This window comes from Elephas maximus, chromosome 19 (assembly GCF_024166365.1).
Source record: "Elephas maximus indicus isolate mEleMax1 chromosome 19, mEleMax1 primary haplotype, whole genome shotgun sequence".
Lineage (NCBI taxonomy): Eukaryota > Metazoa > Chordata > Mammalia > Proboscidea > Elephantidae > Elephas > Elephas maximus.
The window spans coordinates 15,187,202-15,208,207 of record NC_064837.1 but is presented as its reverse complement, the minus strand read 5'-3'; the positions used below and the strand labels follow the sequence as shown (position 1 = coordinate 15,208,207).

Below are 21,006 nucleotides of genomic sequence, written 5' to 3'. Positions count from 1 at the left end.
GGAAGCCATTCCCTGGCCTTGCCCCTGGCTGAGACATCACTGCTTTGTGGTCCTACAGCAGCCTGTGTGCCCTATCAGGCACTCAGTATACTGCATTGTCCCTGCTGCCTCAGGGCCTCTCTCCCCCCAGCCTTTGGTAAGTTCCCTGAGGACAAGAAGAATGTGGGACCTGCTCATCCAGTTTTCCCAGTGCCTAGTACTGTGCCTCTACCACCCATCTGTCAATCTGTCATACTGTGGCAGCTTGCGTGTCAATATGATGCTGGAAGCTATGCCACTAGTATTTCAAACACCAGCAGGGTCACCCATGGTGGACAGGTTTCAGTGGAGTGTCCAAACTAAGGCAGGCTAGGAAAAAAGGCCTGGCAATCTACTGCCACAAATCAGCCAGTGAAAACCCTATGGATCATAACAGGATGTTGTCCAGTATAGTGCTGGGAAATGAGCCCCCTAGGTTGGAAGACACTACACAATAGTTGCAACAATGGACTCAAACATGCCAGTGATCATGAAGGTGGCACAACACTGGGCAATGTTTTGTTCTACTATATTTAATGTTGCTATGAGTCAGAGCCAACTCAGGACAACTAACAACGACAGTACAGTGCCTGGCACGTGGTGAGTAGTAAGTGAGGGTTTACTAATGGGTAAATGATCTAGGTCCCCAGAGACCTCTCTTAATTCCCTTCCTGGCTACCTTCCCATCCATGTGACATTGAGGCCCACCCTAGCAACAATCCCCAAATTAGTAGGCTACTCCCATGACCCCACTGAATCAGTAATCTTTTAACTGGACTCATTGGTATGCTATCCCTGCCCAAGATACAGAAGGACAAGTTGATTGCATCTCCCTCCCCACTCAGTCACCCTCCTTCCTCAGAGTCACTTCTCCCTGCCATCCACTTGGGCCCCCACCCCTGCCCTTCCCCTCCTCTGTACAGCCTTGAGGGTCTCTTCTCTGGTCTCCCTGTCTCTGAGGGCTGTTCTGAGGGTTAAATGAGACAATACATGCATGTGCTCAGATCAGTGTCCAGCACACAGTAAGAACACGATAAGTGATGGGTGCACTCTCTTGGTTTCACTGCTCACTGGGTGGGTGAGGGAGTTCAGCAAATCTCAACCTCCCTCAACTACCCTGAAGGAGAGTTCAGTAGGGCTAGTGCACAATCATCAAAACATTGAGAAGGGAAGAGCCCACGCCTGTGGCATCAGTTGCAGCTCCATCATAAGCATGCGCCAGAGGGGCCACCTTCTGGATCCACTGACTTGTTTGCTCACACCACATTGCTAACATTTTCAGTAAATGTAGTTGACTCTGCCGGGATCTTCCTCTGGAGAAGAGAGGGCATTCCTGAACTTTTGGATCCCAGCTCTTGGAGCTGATCTGTGATGGAAGGGAATTCTGGAAGGACACCCAACTGTGACACCCTCTGGTCCCGGGATGTATAAGCCTGTGTAGAAGTGAGACTGTCAGTCCTCTGCACCTGAGACTCTGGCTCTGCATTTCCCAGGACAAGAAAGCTGTGCATAGTGAGCTTGCTGATTTGAATGGATTCCAGACCAGCTGCCTCTGTCAGCAATGTTCTATACATGTGGCAGGTATATGACTTGCAACTGAATTTAATGTCCTTGGCCACCTTAAGAGAAAGACACATATTCCGTATTTAATTTAGAGCTCATTTCTGCTCCAAACGGCCAGAGCCATCATGTAAGCCCCGCAGAGCCATGGGAGAGTATTCTGAGGACAAATCTATTTGTTTCTATTGCCTTGCCCTGGGTATCACATTGCCTAGGACAGTGCTCATTGCTGGGTTCTGATCCATTCCAGTCTCAAGGTAAAACCCGGATGTCCCTAGAGGAAGCTCTGATCCTCTCCACCATGTACTGCAGCTGGAGTCTGTAGCTCTGCCCAACGCCTTGTCCTCCAATTTTTAACATTTTACCTGGGAGTATGATGATTGCTGGCGTCACATGGTTGAAAGTTGTTGCAGGAAGGGTTTCTGGGAAGCCTCCAACTTCCTCCCATGCCACCTCTAAGGAGTGTCCAACCTTTGGGGGAGACCCAACAGCCCTCACTCCCTTGCTGAGGGTATGAGGCTATTTTCAACAGCTTTTTTGTGGGTGTGTCAGATGCCTGGGTGATGCAAATGGTTTGCGATGGGCTGCTAATCTAAAGCTCCGCAGTTTGAGCCCACCCAATGGCACTGTGGAAGACAGGCCTGACGATCTGCTACCATAAAGATTACAGCCAAGAACACACTGTGGAGCAGTTCTACTCTGTAACAGAATCGACTCAACAGCAACGGATTTAGGTTTTTTTGGTGGGGGGCAGGTGGGTGTGTAAAAAAGTGGAGCCCAGTTGACACACTGGTTAAGAGTTTGGCTGTTAACCAAAAAGGTTGGCAGTTCAAATCCACCAGCCACTCCTTGGAAACCCTATGGGGCAGTTCTACTCTGTCCTGTAAGTTTGCCAGGAGTCGGAATCGGCTCGAAGGCAACAGGTTTGGTTTGGTTTGGGTGTCAAAAAGCAACACAGTACTAGCATATTTGAAGCTGAACCCAGGCTGAAGTTATAGTCAGCAAGTGTAGCCACCTGTCCATGCCCTATTGTAAAAGTTCTATAAGTAGTAACTCTTTTAATCCTAACAACAACCCTATGGTAACAGGTACTATTATCATCTTCATTTTACAAGGAAACAGAGGCAGAGAGATATAAAGTGACTTCCCTAAAGTCACACAGAAAGTAAGTGGTAGAGCTGGGGCAGGTTGGCTCCAGAGTCTGCCCCTGTAAAGTTTACATTAAGTTCACCCAAAGAATTTGGTCTTTATCCTTGATTCCTGAAAGATAACCTCTAAAACTTTTGGATTTCCCTAGTCATCATAAGTGTCTTCAATGAGGGCTCCAGGCCACACCTAAGAGGTATGCTAATACAGTGACTCTTGGGTGGGGGCTGGCCAGGCTAGAAAGACTCACCACATGACATCAGCCTTGTAATCACATCCTGATATCTACTGATCTCAGAAGAGAGAGGTTGGAGTTCAAATTACCTAATGAGACCCCCGGTAAAGGCTCTGGACACAGAAGCTCCATGGGCCTCCTGGTTGGCAAAAGACATGTTTCTTAGGAGGGTGACACACCCTTTTTGAGACATAGAAGCTCCGAGTTAGAGACACTCTCAAACCTCACGCTATGTGTCGCTCCTTTATGCTGATCCTGATTTCTATCTTTTATAATAAAACTGTAATCCTATGTATAGTGCTTTCCATGAGTTCTGTGAGTCTTTCCAGCAAATTATCAAAGCAGGTCAGAAGTCAGGGGAACCCTGGGGAACCGCAAGCTAGTGGCTGGCATCCCGAAGGGATGGGTGTCATAGGGACTCCCAAGCTTGTGGCTGGCGTCTGAGGTCTTGGGCAGACTTGGCAGTCTGGAGGACTATGTCCTTTAACTTTTGAGGACCGACCTAGCCCTGGATGGTTAGGGTCAGAGGAAAAAGTCCTGCATGTGGGTAACAGAAGTGGCAGAGAAGTGAAAAGTGGAGATTTGATTTTTATCCAAACAGTTCTCCTAACCACCACCCAAGCCTCTGTTAGCTAAATGACTTACCACCATCCCAGACCTGGAAATGTATCCAATATAGAGTTTCCTGAAATTTGTTCGTGAATGCCCTTTATAGGGCCAAGAACATAAATTTGGGATTAGGTTATTATTTCTTACTATCAGACAGACAGCTGGCAAAAACTGTAGGTTTCTACTCCATTTTGTGAACCTGAAATTTTTTTTTTTTTAATTTACTGTGGTACCCATGGACCTCTGGTGGTATAGTGGTTAAAATGCTCCTTGGAAAGTCTAGGGGGCAATTCTACTCTGTCCTATAGGGTCACTATGAGTCGGAATCTACTCAATGGCAACAGGTTTGGTTCTTTTGTTTTTTTATGATACTCATGGAGCCCTGGTGATACAGAGGTTAAGAGCTCAGCTGCTAACCAAAAGGTCAGCAGTTGGAATCTACCAACTGCTCCTTGGAAACCCTTGGTGGCAGGTCTACTCTGTTCCATAGGGTCGCTATGAATTAGAATCTACTTGACGGCAACGGGTATTTGGTTATGGTACCCAGTGAATTCCAAGAAATTCTAATATTCCTTAACTGGTGGGGTGTAGCCAGTTGGTAAAAGCAGAGCTGTTTTTAGGATCTGTGTTCTGGCCCAGTTGTGATAATCTGCACTAACATATTTTACCAAAGTCTGACAAAAATGACTTCAGTTTGGAGACTGGGCCCATGTCTCCTGTCTTAGTCACCTAGTGCTGCTCTAACAGAAATACCACAAGTGGATGGCTTTAACAAACAGAAATTTATTCTCTCACAGTCTAGAAGGCTGGAAGTCTGAATTCAGGGCATCAGCTCCAGGGGAAGACTTTCTTTCTCTGTAGGCTCTGGGGAAGGTCTTTGTCATCAATCTTCACCTGGGCTACGAGCTTCACAGGCACAGCGACCCCAGGTGCAAAGGACAAAGGTCGTGTCATTCACCTGGCTCTTGTTTCTTGGTGGTGTGTAGTCCCCCACTCTCTACTCACTCCTCTTTAACATAAAAGGTGACGGAGGCCCCACCCCCAGGAAAACTCCCTTTACATTGGATCAGGGATGTGACCTAAGTAAGAGTGTTACATCCCACCCTAATCCTCTTTAACATAACCCAATCTTGCCTCATTAACCACAGGGCAGAGATTAGGGTTTACAACACATAGGAAAATCACATCAATCACAAAATGAAGGATAACCCCTCAATACTAGGAATCACGGCCTAAGCAAGTTGACACATATTTTGGGGGGACACAATTCAATCCATGACATGTCCCAAAATAATTACTTGGGTGAGTCCAGGTTCTTCTACCCCAGGGTTAACCATTCCACATGATAACTGACAGTGGGACTATCCAGTCCCTTCAGAGGGAACCACCCCCACCCCCACATTTCTCCTCTGCTCCCAGGACCCAAATGCACATTTGGGAACTGTCACCCACTATGACAACAACTGTTTGCTATTTTACATAACACAGGTGGATTTCCTTAGGCCAGGGTGCAATTCAAAGGTGTCAATTTTTCTTCGGTCCTCCTTATTCATCATCCAGCTTTCACGTGCATATGATGTGATTGAAAACACCAGGGCTTGGGTCAGGCCACCTTAGTCTTCAAGGTGACATCTTTGCTCTTCAACACTTTGAAGAGGTCCTTTGCAGCAGATTTACCCAATGCAACGCATCTTTTGATTTCCTGACTGCTGCTTCCATGAGTGTTGATTGTGGATCCAAGTAAAATGAAATCTTTGACAACTTCAATCTTTTCTCCATTTATCTGGATGTTGCTCATTGGTCCAGTTGTGAGGATTTTTGTTTTCTTTAAGTTGAGGTGTAGCCCATACTGAAGGCTGTGGTCTTTGATCTTCATCAGTAAGTGCTTCAAGTCCTCTTCACTTTCGGCAAGGTTGTGTCACCTGCATAACGCAGGTTGTTAATGAGTCTTCCTCCAATCCTGATGCCCCTTCTTCTTCATATAGTCCAACTTCTTGAATTATTTGCTCAGCATACAGATTGAATATGGTGAAAGGATACAGTCCTGATGCACATCTTTCTTGACACCATATCCTGATCCCCTGATACGTGACATAAAATCGAAAGAGGCATCTGACCTAAAGTAAAATGGCTCAGGATAACCTTTCACACAGATTCAAAGCTTGTTGCTTAGGAAACAACCCTGTCATTTAACCCTGTCATTCTTTGTGGTCGAGCTAAGAACGTGGATACTACGTGTCCTGGGGTCTGTAGCCAAACCTTATCAAAACTCTTTGTGTTAGATCTCCCCAGGAGACCTTATGGTCTGAACAAGGCAATGTTTAACAACATGTCTGGACAGTATCCGTCATGCCATTGTTTTGTGACAGTCATGAGACCCCCTTCATGACCACATACCTTGCAATTACATCCTTTAGCCAATCAATGTATTCCAGCTGTATTAATGTATGCAATAATGTTAAAAAATCACACTGCTTTGTCCCATCTTTGATTGATCTCAATCGCTGGAAACCAATCAGAATATTGTGTTTTGTAGCCCTTCCTATGGCACTATAGCTATGTGTGTTTTGTACCTCCTCCCTTGGATCTGTGAGCTTCAGACTCTGAGGTTTTCATGATCCCCATTCGAATGATACATTGGCTTCAATAAATCTCTTTGATTTTACTTTTAATAGAGTTCGAGAGTCTGTTCACCACAACATCCCCTTCCCACTAATGTAATATAGCCAGCTCCTTACTATCACATCAGTATTTGATTCTATTAACCCCTAGTTATCTAGGACCAAAAGCCAAACCAGTTGCCATCAAGTCGATTCCGACTCATGGCAACCCCATGGGTGTCAAAGCAGAATTGTGCTCCATAGGGTTTTCAATGGCTGGCTTTTCAGAAGTAGATTGCTAAGCCTTTCTTCCAAGACACCTCTGGGTGAGCTCAAATCTCCAACCTTTCAGTTAGCAGCTGGGCACATTCTACAGCACCAAGGGACTCCCTATCTGGTGCCCAAGTGTGGCTCAAATAGGGCACCAACAGAGCATGACCCCCCTCCCCCCAGACCCTCTATTATTAGGTAACAGCGGAAATTTATATATCATGAAATTGCAGTCTTCATATTGGGGAACAGCAGGGCAGAATGCTGGGTGGACAGGGGGCCTAAGATTGAAGAATATGTGGGAGATGTTAGAATTCAGACTGTAGACTGAATTGTGGAACCATATGGAGGGGCAGTGGAGGGAGCCAGTGAATTCTAATAGAAAGACAAAGACAGACTATTGGGAAGGCAGGGGAAGGCCTGCTAGTAGGAGAAAAGGGGAATGAAAGGATGAGTCCAGATACTGATGGGTCAATAAAAGGCAGAGAAAGGCCAGTTGGAAGAACTTTGAGATTCTGCAAGGCCAACCCCTAGGGATTAGGGTCTGAGTGTAGGCATCCCCTCAATGCCCCAGGAACTTCCACATGGAAACCTTGGTGCCATAGTGGTTAAGTGCTACAGCTGCTAACCAAAAGGTTGGAAGTTCGAATCCACCAGGCACTCCTTGGAAACTCTATGGGGGCAGTTCTACTCCATCCTACAGGGTCGCTATGCATGAAATCAACTCGATGGTATCGGGTTTTGGGTTTTTGTGTTTTTGTTTTTTTTGGACTCACAGCCTTGACCAGGCCAGGGGCCCCTCCCTTTGCTCTGGGCTAAAGGTCCTCAGTCCTCCCCACCTGGGCAGCTTTAGCCCTTGGGAGTGCAAAGAGAGCTTAGGGCCATCAATGTACAGAGAACAAAGCTTTACTCCTCTGGCCCTCATGAGACAATTTCCACGCCATACCATGTCATTAGAATACGCATCTGGCAATATCCACAAAGCCTCTACGTTCTTGCAAACAGCATCACATGGAAGCTCCAAGCACAATGAGTTAATAAAGTGACCAGCTAGTAACAACCCCACCCCCTCCGCCCACAGTAAAAACCAGCGACTACTTTCCCACACTTCCCCTACCCTTCCTATCCTCTCTCCCCACCCACATTTTTTCCATTTTGGCTCGTCTTCCTGCCCTCTGTGCATGGATGATCCCTTTCTTTCCCTTCATGCCCTCTCCTCCAACAAAAGCATACTCCTTCACCTGAGGTATTTTAGTGTTGAGCAGCTCTCTCGGATTTCAGCGTCCAGGCTCCTCCCCATGCCCGGATTGACTCGCCCAGCAGTCCACAAGGAAAGTCCTCCTGCGGACCCCAGTGAGTGCCCCAGAGTCTCATTCCGCAGAGCACGCGCATTCTGGGCCTGCATCCCGGGAGGTCTGCAGCCTCGGGTCCCACGTTGCCCGGGACACGTCCGGAGCGTGGCGTCCTAGCAGGACAGCTCCTCAGGCTGCGGGTCTCGGTCCGGCTCGGGAGCAGCCGCAAAGCCTAAGGCAGGAAAAACGTCGCGCAAGTCAGCTGGAGCCCCTAGGGTCGCGGTGCGTGGCCTTAGCAAACGCCACTCACCGTGTCCTGCGCTCCTGCAGTGTCCGTTGCACGCTCAGGTCCGCCAGCTCCCCGCGCTCTGAGTTCTGGCCGTGCCAACTCTGGCGCCGAGCTGGCTCTTCCTGGGGGGCAATGCAGCATCACCCGGCTCTGGCCCATCCCGGGCCAGGGCGCCGACCCTCCCCACCGAGCCCTCTGTAGAAGGCCGTGGTCCCGGGTCTGGCTTATTTGGGGAGAGACCCGAGCCCATTCATCCAACTTGCATACAGCGCAAGAACGGAAGGGGACGCAGAGACTCCCAGGCCTAGGAGAGGCCAAGAGGACTCTGCCTCCGAGGGCCCCCAAGCCCACTCCAATAGGGCCCACCAACCAAAGGGGCCATGAAGGGTGAAGTACACCCAGGGCTCCAAAGCATCCCCTCGGCAAAGGAGAAGGAGCGGAGGGCTGCGGCCCCATCCCCTAGCGTCCGGTTCCACGCAGACCAAAAACCCTTGGGTGATGCAGGGACCTCTCCCCAAATCACAAAACATTTGAGCACACAAAATATGATTCAACAACAACCGCCAAATAAAATTTGGAAAAATTTCCATGCGCACACTGCATCTCATTCTGGTGAAGGCAGTTGTCAGTCATAGTTGTTTTCCCCTGGGGGGCCAGAACAAAGGATAGGCTTACAGAGATCGATTACTAGACACGGAGCAGAGATATTCCCCCAGTCACGAGACGACAGCGTAGTTAGTGAACACCCCAAACACAAAGCACGGAAGCCCCGTGCCTCACCTATTTTCATCCCCTGTCCCATCCGGCCAATCTGCCCTCCCTCCCAGGGCCTGCCTGGGGGCCTCTTTGAGCTGGATGCGTGAGAGGACGAGGGCCCATCAAATGGAAACAAAGGGTGCGACCGAGGAGAGGGCGGCGTCCGCGTCCCGGGAGACATCCCGACCGCCCGGCCCTCCCGCGCCCTCCAGGAGCAGCTGGGGTCGCACCCCTCTGTGGTCTCCGCACCGGTGCCCAAGCCTGGCTGGCGTGTCCCGCGGAGCTTTCTAACCGGTGACGCGACATACCGGTCCCGGCCCTCCGCTTACTAAGTCCGGGGGACCCCAGGGCAGCGGGGGTTCACCCATGAGTGCCGGGGCGCGGGATGGGCTCCGGGCCTGCTCCCGGGCTCTCAGGTCCGCGCGCGGGACGCTAAGACCGCGGGAATTGGGGGACAGAGGAGGCGGGGCGCTAGGAGCCGGCAGGCGCTTGTCAAGCAGGACGCTCCGGTTTGCTCGCGCGAGGTGGGCGCGGCCAGCGGAGGACCCGGGGGCGCATGAGGAGGGGGAGGGTGGAGGGGGAGGATGGGATGGAGAGGGAGGGTGGAGGGGGAGGATGGGAGGGAGCGGGTCGCCAGGAGGAGCTCGGCGGCAGAGCTGTAAAGGACCGCCTGCCCCGCCCCCTCCTGCAGAGCTCCCCCACTATCGCCTTGTCCCCAGCGGGTCGCAGCCATTTGGGGCAGGAAGCTCGGGAAATCTATTCCCAAATCGGAAGCCGTTTCCATAGCAGCCAGCTCCGAAGTGGGGCGGGTCTTGGAGTAGGAGAAAAGCCAGAAACAAACGAGTTCTGCTCTCGATCCCAATTAAATTAGAGACGGCTAGGTTTTTGAAGGAAAGGCCGTGAGCCCAGCCCTGGCTCTACCACCCACTAGATGCGTGATCTTGGAAAAGCCTAAACTTATCTCTGAAGCTCGATGTCAGCGGGTTGTTTGAGGATTTCACGGGCTAGTGTGTGTGAAGGGCTGGTACACCATTACACGGGCTAGTGTGTGTGCAGGGCTGATAGTGTGTGCTCGTAGGGCTGGTACACAAGTATTCATTCAGTAAGCAACCAGTCAGTCAACAAACCTTATTATCTTCATTGTGCCTGGCGCCTTCTAGGTGGTAGTGCTAGGGGTACGAAGGTGACATAGTATCTGCCCTCAAGGAATTTATATTCTAGTGGCAAGGAGACAAGAAATATGTAAACAAATGCTTATACAATTTCAGGTATTGTTCAGTGCTTTAAGGAAATAAAACTGGGGAGTGTGATAATGCTGCTAAGATTGGCAGCTGGAACTCACCCAGCGGCTCCACAGAAGAAAGGCCTGGCAAGCTGTTTCTGTAAAGATTACACAAGAAAACCCTACTCTGTAACACGTGGGGGTTGCCATGAGTTGGAACAACTCCATGGCAACAGGTTTTTTTGATAGTTGGGGAAGTTGCACAACTTTAGTTAGGATGCTTAGGGAAGATCACCTGAGAAGGTAGCATTTAAGTCAGATCTTTGCCCACAGACAGACATACTGGGCTGTTTGTCATACTGCTACAGGTTTGTGCACTACAAACAAATTTTAATAACACCCTTGATGTGTCTCCTTCCATACCTGTTTGCATTCTCATATAATCACATACAGTTATATACACACACACACTCACAGGATTTTTGACTGTCTTATAAAAGTAGGATCAAATCTTTAAGACCTACCCCTCTCCCCAACCTCTTGGACTCCTCTAGATTTCATGTCACGCTGGCCTCTTTACCAGACATGCTTCCACCTTTGGGCTTTTCTGCTGGCTGTCTTCTCTGCCTGGGGTGATCTTTCCCTCATATCCACATGGCTACCTGCCTCACCTACTTCAAAACTTGACTCAAGTTTCACATTCTCAATCAGGCTTTGTCCACCCTTTGGCCCCCCAAATTCACGTCCTTGCCACTTGCAAAACACATTCACCCCATCACATCATCTCAAAAGTCTTAAATCAACTCCAAGTCCAAAATTTCATCTTCTGAATCATCTAAGTCAAATATGGGTGAGACTTTAGGCGTATTCCATCCTGGGGCAGAATTCCTCTTCATCTATGAACCTGTGAAATCTAGACTACAAGTTGTCTGTTTCCGAAGTACAATGATAGAACAGACACAAGGTAAACACTTCCATCACACATGGGAGAAATTGGAGGGAAAGAAGGAATGACGGGCACCAAGCAAGTCCAAAACCCAGCAGAACGAATTACATTAGCTCTCAAGCGTTGAGAATAATCCTTTCTTCTCTGAGACCATCTAGACAATGGCCCTGCCCTTCAGACTCTTGGTGTTAGCCATGCCCCCTGGATTCTGGATGGTGGCCCCTCAGCCCTGGGCTTCAACTCTGCCTTCCAGGCCCACTGGGATGGCAATTCTGCTCCCTCAGCTTTGGGAGGCCCCATTCTGATAGTCCATCGGAGTGGCAACCCCACCCCCTTGGCCCCAGTGGGCCCCATTCTTCTGTACCTTGTGCACGACAGTCCTACCCCCTCAGCTTTGGGTTGCAACCTTAAACTCCTGACATACTTTAACAGCAGCCCCATACTCCAGAACCGAGTTGGCAAATATCTGACTCTTCAAAACCTAGGAGGCTGTGCATCCAGGAGACCATGACCCTACCCTTTGAAACCTAGAAGTCTCAGCTTCCCTGCTCCTTCCAAAACTTCTGCTGATTTCCAAGCTGCTCCAGCAATGGTCCTTTTCTTTTTCTTGAAGAACAACAGGTGTAGCTCCTTTGGCCTGTTTCCTGCCTGTAGAACTCCAAGAGGCAGACGGTTTCTTTCCTGTCTCTTATCCCTTCGGTCTAAGCTGATGGGCTTTTGGCTGTGGTAGTTGGTTAGAACCATCAGTCATAGGCTTAAGCTCTTTAACAAAAGATTGTGTAGCCACATCCTTGGCAAAAATTCTAGGACACGGATCCTTAGTTTGTACAACAGAATTTTCCAAATCTTTTAGTTTTGTTTCCATTTTGTACAGTTCATTTTTTTTAATAATTTTTTTTGTGCTTCAACTGAAAGTCTACAAATCAAGTCAGTCTGTCACACATAAGCTCAATACACCTGACTCCACACTCCCACTCACTCTCCCTCCAATGACTCAGCCCGCTCCCTCCCTCCAGTCTCTCCTTTCGTGACCGTTTTGCCAGTTTCTAACCCTCTCCACCCTCCCATTTCCCCTCCAGACAAGAGATGCCAACACAGTCTCAAGTGTCCACCTGATACAAGTAGCTCACTCTTCATCAGCATCTCTCTCCAACCCATTGTCCAGTCCCTTCCATGTCGTAGTTTTAATTTGCATTTCTCCATGTCTTCGGGAATGGTTCCTAGAAGGTTTGGGGACCATGACTGCCAGGATTCTTCTAGTCTCAGTCAGACCATTAAGTCTGGTCTTTTTATGAGAATTTGGGGTCTGCATCCCACTGTTCTCCTGCTCCCTCAGGGGTTCTCTGTTGTGCTCCCTGTCAGGACAGTCATCAGTTGTGGCCGGGCACCATCTAGTTCTGGTCTCAGGATGATGTAAGTCTCTGGTTCATGTGGCCCTTTCTGTCTCTTGGGCTCATAGTTATCGTGTGACCTTGGTGTTCTTCATTCTCCTTTGATCCAGGTGTAATGAGACCATTTGATGCATCTTAGATGGTCGCTTGTTAGCATTTAAGACCCCAGATGCCACACTTCAAAGTGGGATGCAGAATGTTTTCATAATAGAATTATTTTGCCAATTGACTTAGATGTCCCCATAAGCCATAGTCCCCAAACCCCCGCCCTTGCTCCACTGACCTTCGAAGCATTCAGTTTAACCCGGAAACTTCTTTGCTTTTGGTCCAGTCCAGTTGAGCTGACCTTCCATGTATTGAGTATTGTCCTTCCCTTCACCTAAAGTAGTTCTTATCTACTAACTAATCAGTAAATAACCTTCTCCCACCCTCCTTCCCTCCCCGCCTCGTAACCACAAAAGTATGTGTTCTTCTCAGTTTATACTATTTCTCAAGATCTTATAATAGTGGTCTTATACAATATTTGTCCTTTTGCATTTGACTAATTTCACTCAGCTTAATGCCTTCCAGCTTCCTCCATGTTATGAAATGTTTCACAGATTCGTCACTGTTCTTTATCAATGAGTAGTATTCCATTGTGTGAATATACCATAATTTATTTAACCATTCTTCCGTTGATGGACACCTTGGTTGCTTCTAGCTTTTTGCTATTGTAAACAGAGCTGCAATAAACATGGGTGTGCATATATCTGTTCATGTAAAGGCTCTTATTTCTCTAGGGTATATTCCGAGGAGTGGGATTTCTGGGTTGTATGGTAGTTCTATTTCTAACTGTTTAAGAAAACTCCAGATAGATTTCCAAAGTGGTTGTACCATTTTACATTCCCACCAGCAGTGTATAAGAGTTCCAATCTCTCCGCAGCCTCTCCAACATTTATTATTTTGTGTTTTTTGGATTAATGCCAGTCTTGTTGGAGTGAGATGAAATCTCATCGTAGTTTTAATTTGCATTTCTCTAATGGCTAATGATTGAGAGCATTTTCTGATGTATCTGTTAGCTGCCTGAATATCTTTAGTGAAGTGCGTGTTCATATCCTTTGCCCACTTTTTGATTGGGTTGTTTGTCTTTTTGTGGTTGAGTTTTAACAGAATCATATAGATTTTAGAAATCAGGCGCTGGTCGGAGATGTCATAGCTGAAAGTTTTTCTCAATCTGTAGGTGGTCTTTTTACTCTTTTGGTGAAGTCTTTAGAAAAAAAAATTTTTTTTTTTTTTTAGATAATTATAGGTGTTTGATTTTTAGGAGCTCCCAGTTATCTGGTTTCTCTTCGTCATTTTTGGTGATGTTTTGTATTCTGTTTATGCCTTGTATTAGGGCTCCTAGGGTTGTCCCTATTTTTCCTTCCATGATCTTTATCGTTTTAGTCTTTATGTTTAGGTCTTTGATCCACTTGGAGTTAGTTTTTGTGCGTGGTGTGAGGTATGGGGTCCTGTTTCATTTTTCTGCAAATGGATATCCAGTTATGCCAGCACCATTTGTTAAAAAGACTCTCTTTTCCCCAATTAACTGAAACTGGGCCTTTGTCAAATATCAGCTGCTCATATGTGGATGGATTTATATCTGGGTTCTCAATTCTGTTCCATTGGTCTATGTGCCTGTTGTTGTACCAATACCAGGCTGTTTTGACTACTGTGGCTGTATAATACGTTCTAAAATCAGGTAGAAGGAGGCCTCCCACTTTCTTCTTCTTTTTCAGTAATGCTTTACTTATCCGGGGCTTCTTTCCCTTCCATATGAAGTTGGTGATTTGTTTCTCCATCACATTAAAAAATGCCGTTGGAATTTGGATCGGAAGTGCATTCTATGTATAGATGGCTTTTGGTAGAATAGACATTTTTACTATGTTAAGTCTTCCTATCCATGAGCAATGTATGTTTTTCCACTTAAGTAGGTCCTTTTTAGTTTCTTGCACTAGTACTTTGTAGTTTTCTTTGTATAGGTCTTTTACATCTTTAGTAAGATTTATTCCTAAGTATTTTATCTTCCTGGGGACTACTGTGAATGGTATCAATTTGATTTCCTCTTCGATGTTCTTTTTGTTGATGTAGAGGAATCCAGGTGATTTTTGTATGTTTATCTTATAACCTGAGACTCTGCCAAACTCTTCTATTAGTTTCAGTAGTTTTCTGGAGGATCCCTTACAGTTCATTTTTAAGTCTATCTCTTTCCTCTCAAATTTCACTATAAGTGGCAAGGAGAAACCACGTGCCCCCTTTAAGACCTTGCTTAGGAATTCCCACAGCCAGATATCCAAGTTTATCTCTTACAAGTTCTGCCTTCCACCAAACATTGTAACATAATTCGGGCAAGTTCTTTGCCACTGCATAAAAAAAAATCATCTTTCCTCCATTGTCCAGTCACATGTTCATCATTTTCCTTTAAAACCTCATCAGAATCACCTTTAACAGCCACATGTCTAGCAGTAGTCCATTGCTGGCACCGTATGTATTCTCTAAGACGGTAGTGGCTTCCTCTATAGCTCTCCTTACTTCCTTCTGAGTCCTCACCAGAATTGCCTGCGATGTTCATAATTCTACCGACAGACTCTTCAAGACAACCTAAGCTTTTACCATTACCCGCTAGGCACCTTAAAACTCTTCAGCCTTCACACATTACCCAATTCGAAAACCACTTCCACATTGTAGATATTTGTTAGAACAGCACCCCACTCCCAGAACCAAATTTCATCTTAGTTATTTAGTGCTGCTATAACAGAAATACCACAAGCAGGTGGATTTAACAAACAGAAATTTATTTTCTCACAGTTTAGGAGGCTAGAAATCTGAATTTAGGGTACCAGCTCTAGTGGAAGGCTTTCTTTCTCTGACAGTTTTAGAAGAAGGCCCCTTTCTCTTTGATTTTCTACTCCTGGGTGATCTTCATGGGCTTTGGCATCTCTTCCCTCATCTCTGCTTTGTTGATTGTTTAATCTCTTTTCTATCTCAAAAGAAATTGACTCAAGATATACCCTACGCTAATCCTGCCTCATTAACTTAACAAGGACAACCCATTCCTAAATGGGATTATAACCGAAAACACAGAAGCTAGGATTTACAACACATATTTTTGGGGGACATGATCCAATCTATAACAGGCCACTCCAACCACCCTATTTAACATTGCAATATACTCTACTGCCATACTCCCCATCCCCTCTAATCGGTACCTAAATTTTTTTAGTTTTCCTATTTTTTACGCCTAGATCACTAACGTATCTCAAACACCTGGAAGAATGCCTGGCACATGATACACTCAAATTGTTGGATGAATGAATGCATAGATATGATTTACACTATGGAATCACCAGAGGCTTCCAGTTAAACATGCATGGGTTCTATATACGCGGTTTTCTCCACTCTGTCCTGAAATTCCACTAAAACAACCATAAAGGAACAAAAGAAAGGTACAATCCCAGAAGAACAATGAGAACTGGAGAAAATACAATAACAAATGAGAGATGTCAACAAAATTTTGTTAAATGAAAAGCGGATGAATACAAAAGCCGTTTTAGCAAAGCAGGGAAAGCTGAAAAGAAAGCCTGCTGAGTTTTAAGAGAAGCCTGTTTGCACTGCAGAACGCAGGAATGGGTCAGAAACTGCAGGTGCTGAGTCCCTTTCAAGTGGGGTACAGGAAAGCTGAAAGCAGCAGGATTTGTTGAAAGTCTCTATTGGGAGCCACCCCCGCCAGCCCACAGAGACAGGCCACTGCTGCTCTTTCACCCCAGGAGAAGGCTGAATGTTCAGTCTCCACAGAGGCTGAGCCAGACAGACCCCAGGTTCAAGAATGCCAGCCACAACTGAGAGGGCAGAGTAAGAAAGCATGTTGTAAAGAATGAGGGGGCTAAATAAAGGTGCCACATCCTTGCCAGTGAGACAGACACACACACTCACACAATGGAATCCTTCCCCGAAGTGCTGGCAACCAGGATGATAATGCTACCCGTTCTACTCCTAGGCATGTGCCCAAGAGAAATAAAAAACACACGCCCATACAAAGAAACCAAAGACCAAACCAGTTGCCTTCCAGTCAATTCCAACTCATGGCAACCCCATGTGTCCCAGAGTGCTCCATGGGGTTTTCAACAGCTGGTTTTTTGGAAGTAGGTCACCAGGCTTTTCTCCTAAGGCACCTGTGGGTGGATTTGAACCACCAACCTTTTGGTTAGTAGCCAAGAGCTTAATCATGTGCACCACCCAGAGACTCCTGCCCATACAAAGATTTGTACACAAATGTTCGGTGAAGTTTTTTTTGTATTAGCCAAGAACTGGAAGCAACCCAAATGCCCATCAACAGGTGAAAGATTAACCAAATGGTAGTATATCTGTACAATGGAATACTTTGTCACAATAAAAAGGGACAAATTTACTCATGACATAGAAGAATCTCAAAATAATTGTGCTGAGTGAAAGAAGCCAGACAAAAAGATATAGCTACTGTGTGATTCTATTTATATAAAATTCTAGAAAATGAAGACTAAAGTATAGTGACAGAAATCAGGTTAGTGGTTGTCTGAGGATAGGGTGAGGGGGAATGAGGAGGGATAGGAAAGAGAGATTATAAAGATTATAAAGGAGTATGAGAACACTGGGAGGGGTGTGATGGGTGTCTTCATTATCTTGATTGTGGTGATGGTTTCATAGGTGTATACAAATGTCAAAACTTATCAAATTATACACATTAGTTATGTGTAGTTTATTGTATGTCAACCATACTTCTGGAAAGCTGAAAAGGAAGGAACGAAGGCCACCACAGACAGGTGATCGTCCCATCTTGGAACTTTTCCACTGATAAGAAACTCACTACCTGTGAGGTAGTTCATTCATCCCATCCTTGGACAACTTTGATAGTGACAACATCCTGCTGAAAATGGAGACCTGTGCTCTTTTTGTGTGGGTGTTTTTGAACAAGGTGTACAATGATACCTTTATGCCAGCTCGGCAATGCCCGGTAGATCATGTAGAGTTAATACTGAATACGGTGAACAAGCTTTCTCAGAAGCCAGACCCAGTATCAATAGACAGAATTTTCTGGAAGTCAGATGTTGGTCTACCAGGGACAGAAGAGCCCCAGCTGTGCTGGAGGCCTGTGTCCTGCAGTGGGGATAACCATTCTGCTGAACAGCCCAGGGCTCAGGGGTAGCCTTCCCATCGTAACTAATTTCTCATGTAACCATGGTCTGTTCCAGCTATCATGGCTATATAACAAAGCATCCTAAACCTTAGTGATTTAAATAGTGACAGCATTTATTTTCTCAAGACTACAAATTAGGAAGGGCTTGTTTCTGCTCTACCCAACATCATTTGGGGTGGCTCAAAAGCAAAGGGGTGGAGTCATCTAAAGGTTTGCTCACTCACATGTCTGGTGGTGGATGTTGGCTATTGGCTGAGACCTGAACTGGGGCTGCTGGCTGGAACACTTACATGGGTTTTCTCACAACATGGCAATCGGGTTCCAAGGGTGAGAGGAATCCCAAGAGAGAGTCAGGCAGAGGCAGTATCCTTTTATGAGCTAGCCTTGGAAGTCACAAAGCATCACTTCCACCATATTTTATTCGTTAGAGCACTCACTATATATATAGGCCAGTAAAAGATAACCCAGGCACAAGTGGTGGAACTGGGGACACATCCCAGGAGGACCTCTGGCTGAGCACAGGACAGGTTCATTCACCCACATAAAGGTTCCCACTTACCGCTGCTTCCAATTGAGAACCCATCCAGGGTGCTCTCTGGCTGCATTGCATGTTTACTGTTAACCCACCTCACCTGCCTTTCTGGCTCTGTGCCACCTTCCGAATGGAGCAGGCATTAGGGATCAGGTAGAGGTGGAAGCTGAATTCCCAGGATGGAGGTGATGGGAATAAAGTGCGGAGCAATATGGATCATTCTTAGCAGTGGTGAAAAACTGGGGAATTTCTAGGATCATTGTGTTTGGATGACTCCACCCTAGATGGATTTTTCTTTCTCTTTAAAGAGGGCTGCTTAGAACAAGAAGATGTCCAAGTGACCCCTTGTCAAAGAATGGATCCAAGGATCATGGATTTAATATATCTACTGTGCCAGGCTGCTGCTAACTAAAGGGTCAGCAGTTCGAATCCACCAGGCGCTCCTTGGAAACTCTATGGGGCAGTTCTACTCTGTCCTATAGGGTCACTATGAGTCGGAATTGACTTGACGCCACTGGGTACTGTGCCAGGCACTCTGCTGGGATGCTGGGAGCCCTTTCCTGCAGGATCATTCCCCTGAGGGAAAAGGGTCTGCCAGGGGCGAGGGCCCTATAGAGGAGCCCTGGTGGTGCAGTGTCTAAAGTGCTCAGCTGCTCTCCGAAAGGTTGGCATTTTGAACCCATCAGTTGCTCTGTAACCAAACGCCTCCAGGGTTCTTGTCCTGTCCTATTAACCGATTGAAATAAGAGGGACACCAGTTGCAAGGGAAACAGAAAGGAGCAAGTTTGTTATCTGCGCAGATAAGGAGCAACACAGGGTCTAGTGACCAGAAGACCTTGAGCTTCCTGAGCTGGGGACTTAGGAATCTTTTATGGGGACACTGGTTATCGGTCTTACACCTCAGTCCCCTTTAGCCCGCCCTTTCTTGGAATTCCCCTCCCCTGTCCAAGTTCAGGAGTCCAGTTGCCGAGTCATCTTGGACTGAATGTACTGGTGGATGGACATCTCACTCCAGAATGGGCTCCGGGTACAACCGTGGGCTGGTAAATGTGCTCCCCTCTAGAGGAGGGAGGTTCCAAGGCCAGGTTCTGCGCAGGTGTGGGTAGGCGGTTGGAGCAGGTTCTCAAGGTGCAGCCTCCTGGCCTGAAAAATGTTACTAAGAAAATGTTGCCTAGAGCATGTCAGTGGTTAGTCAGGAAGAAAGGGGAGTTAAGGAACCTTGCACAGCAACTCTGGCTTATCTTGGGATGCCTCTCAACGGCTTTTAGCTAGGGTTTCAACTCCGTGGGAGAAAGATGTGGCAGTCTGCTTCCACAAAGATTACAGCTTTGGAAACCCCGTGGGACAGTTCTACTCTGTCCTAAAGGGTTGCTATGAGTTGAAATCAACCTGACGGCAACAGGGTTTTTTTGGTTAGGGCCATATAGGCTGTGGCCAGCATTCGTTTCAAGGGGGGGAAGACTACAGCCTTAAGACGTAAGCCTTCCATGTCCTGGAGCAGGGTAAGGAAGAGGGTCCTATGGAACCTGTGATTACCTGTGCCTTGATGGACTCTGCAACTATGGGGGCCCATTGAGTGCTGTTGGCAGGTTAGCCCCCAATAGGAAGGGGACCTGAAGGAGGAGAGCAGAAGAAGAATGGCTAGGCTGGAGCATGACACTGCAGGGGAGAACTTGAGGGCAAGACACTGGCAGTAGTGTGAATGCTAGGCTATTAGTCAGGAGTCCTGGCTCTGTCCCTGGTTGCCTAGCAACTGTTGTTGAGAAGGTGGTTGCTAAGCAATGCGGGACCATCCAGACAGTTGAGTAAGGTCCTTAGTCTGCGTGGGCGCTGATGAGAACATCACAGGGTATTGTTAATCCTGAAGGCAGCCACAGGCTCCATTACTTAGATTTTCTCATCTATTAAATGCTTTTGTTGCAGACAAAAAATAATATAACAATGGCACACAAGGTATGGAGAGAGGAGAAAGAAATCACCCCATGATCTCACCATCCAAACAATGCAAAAATCACCATTTGTACCTTTTCCATTCTGGGCTTCCGCTGCAGGAGCAAGTTTTCATCTTGCTGTCATTCTAGCACACGTAGTAATTTTAAATCTCGCCTTTTCCCTTTTGATTTAAATTATCACTAGCACCCCTCAAGCTGCTTAAGAGATTTTTTCAGAATAATCCTCTCCGATGACTGCACATGGTTCCAGGCAGGGGCTGCACCGCAATTTAATAAACTTTTCTATTGTTCTGACACTGAGTTTCCTTCTTGGGTTTTTTGTGGTTTTTTTTTTTTGCCATGGTATACAGTACTGCAAGACACATCTTTCTGCAGAAAGCTTTACTTTATCCTTTGTCTTGAAATCAGTACTAAGGGTGGGATGATTGTATCAAAGGATGTGAATATTCTTATGACTTTCCACGTCTTGCTAAGTTGTTTCCCCCAAAGATGGGACCAGTTTTCTCAGCACCGAGCAACGTTGAACTCAACTAATCTCACCTCACCTGTTACAGTGCTGTATATAATTACTTCACTTGTTAGATGGGGAACTGAGACCCTTTGAACAGAAGGTATTGGCCGAACATCACACTGCCAGCAACAACCCCAGTTCTAAGTCTCTGGACTGACCCTACTCTAGGACATCAACACAAATAATCTGTCCCTGAATTTGACAGGATTCAGGAAGGTTCTGTGCATCTCCTAATTCATCTACCAGCTCCTACTGACCAATCCAAGGCTATATAGCACCATTCCTTTCTCACCCGAACATTTCAGACTATGTTTGTGTTGACAACCTACTGTAGATTGGAAAGATACTTGGAAAGCCCTGATCTGAAGGAGAGAATTCTTGGGGGTAGCTGAGCAAGTAAGTTATTAAAGGCACAAACTCTAGGCCCTCCTACCTGGATCTGCCTTTAGCTGGTCTCAGAAATATTCAGAACAAGCCATCATATAA

At 46.6% G+C, this 21,006-nt stretch overlaps 1 protein-coding gene across 2 annotated transcripts; it reads right to left on the bottom strand.

The window, feature by feature from the left end:
- Positions 1-7,590: 7,590 nt before the first annotated feature.
- LOC126062963 (uncharacterized) lies at positions 7,591-9,185 on the bottom strand. Of its 2 annotated transcripts, XM_049861039.1 has the most exons (3): positions 9,006-9,185; positions 8,041-8,141; positions 7,591-7,962 (listed from the first exon to the last, which is right to left on the bottom strand). In XM_049861039.1, exons 1-3 carry the CDS (start codon positions 9,079-9,081, stop codon positions 7,690-7,692), a joined length of 450 nt encoding a protein of 149 aa, XP_049716996.1. In that variant the 5' UTR covers positions 9,082-9,185; the 3' UTR covers positions 7,591-7,689. The 2 variants fall into 2 exon arrangements, with proteins under 2 accessions (XP_049716996.1, XP_049716995.1); XM_049861038.1 differs by having other exon boundaries at positions 8,041-9,185.
- Positions 9,186-21,006: the final 11,821 nt, after the last annotated feature.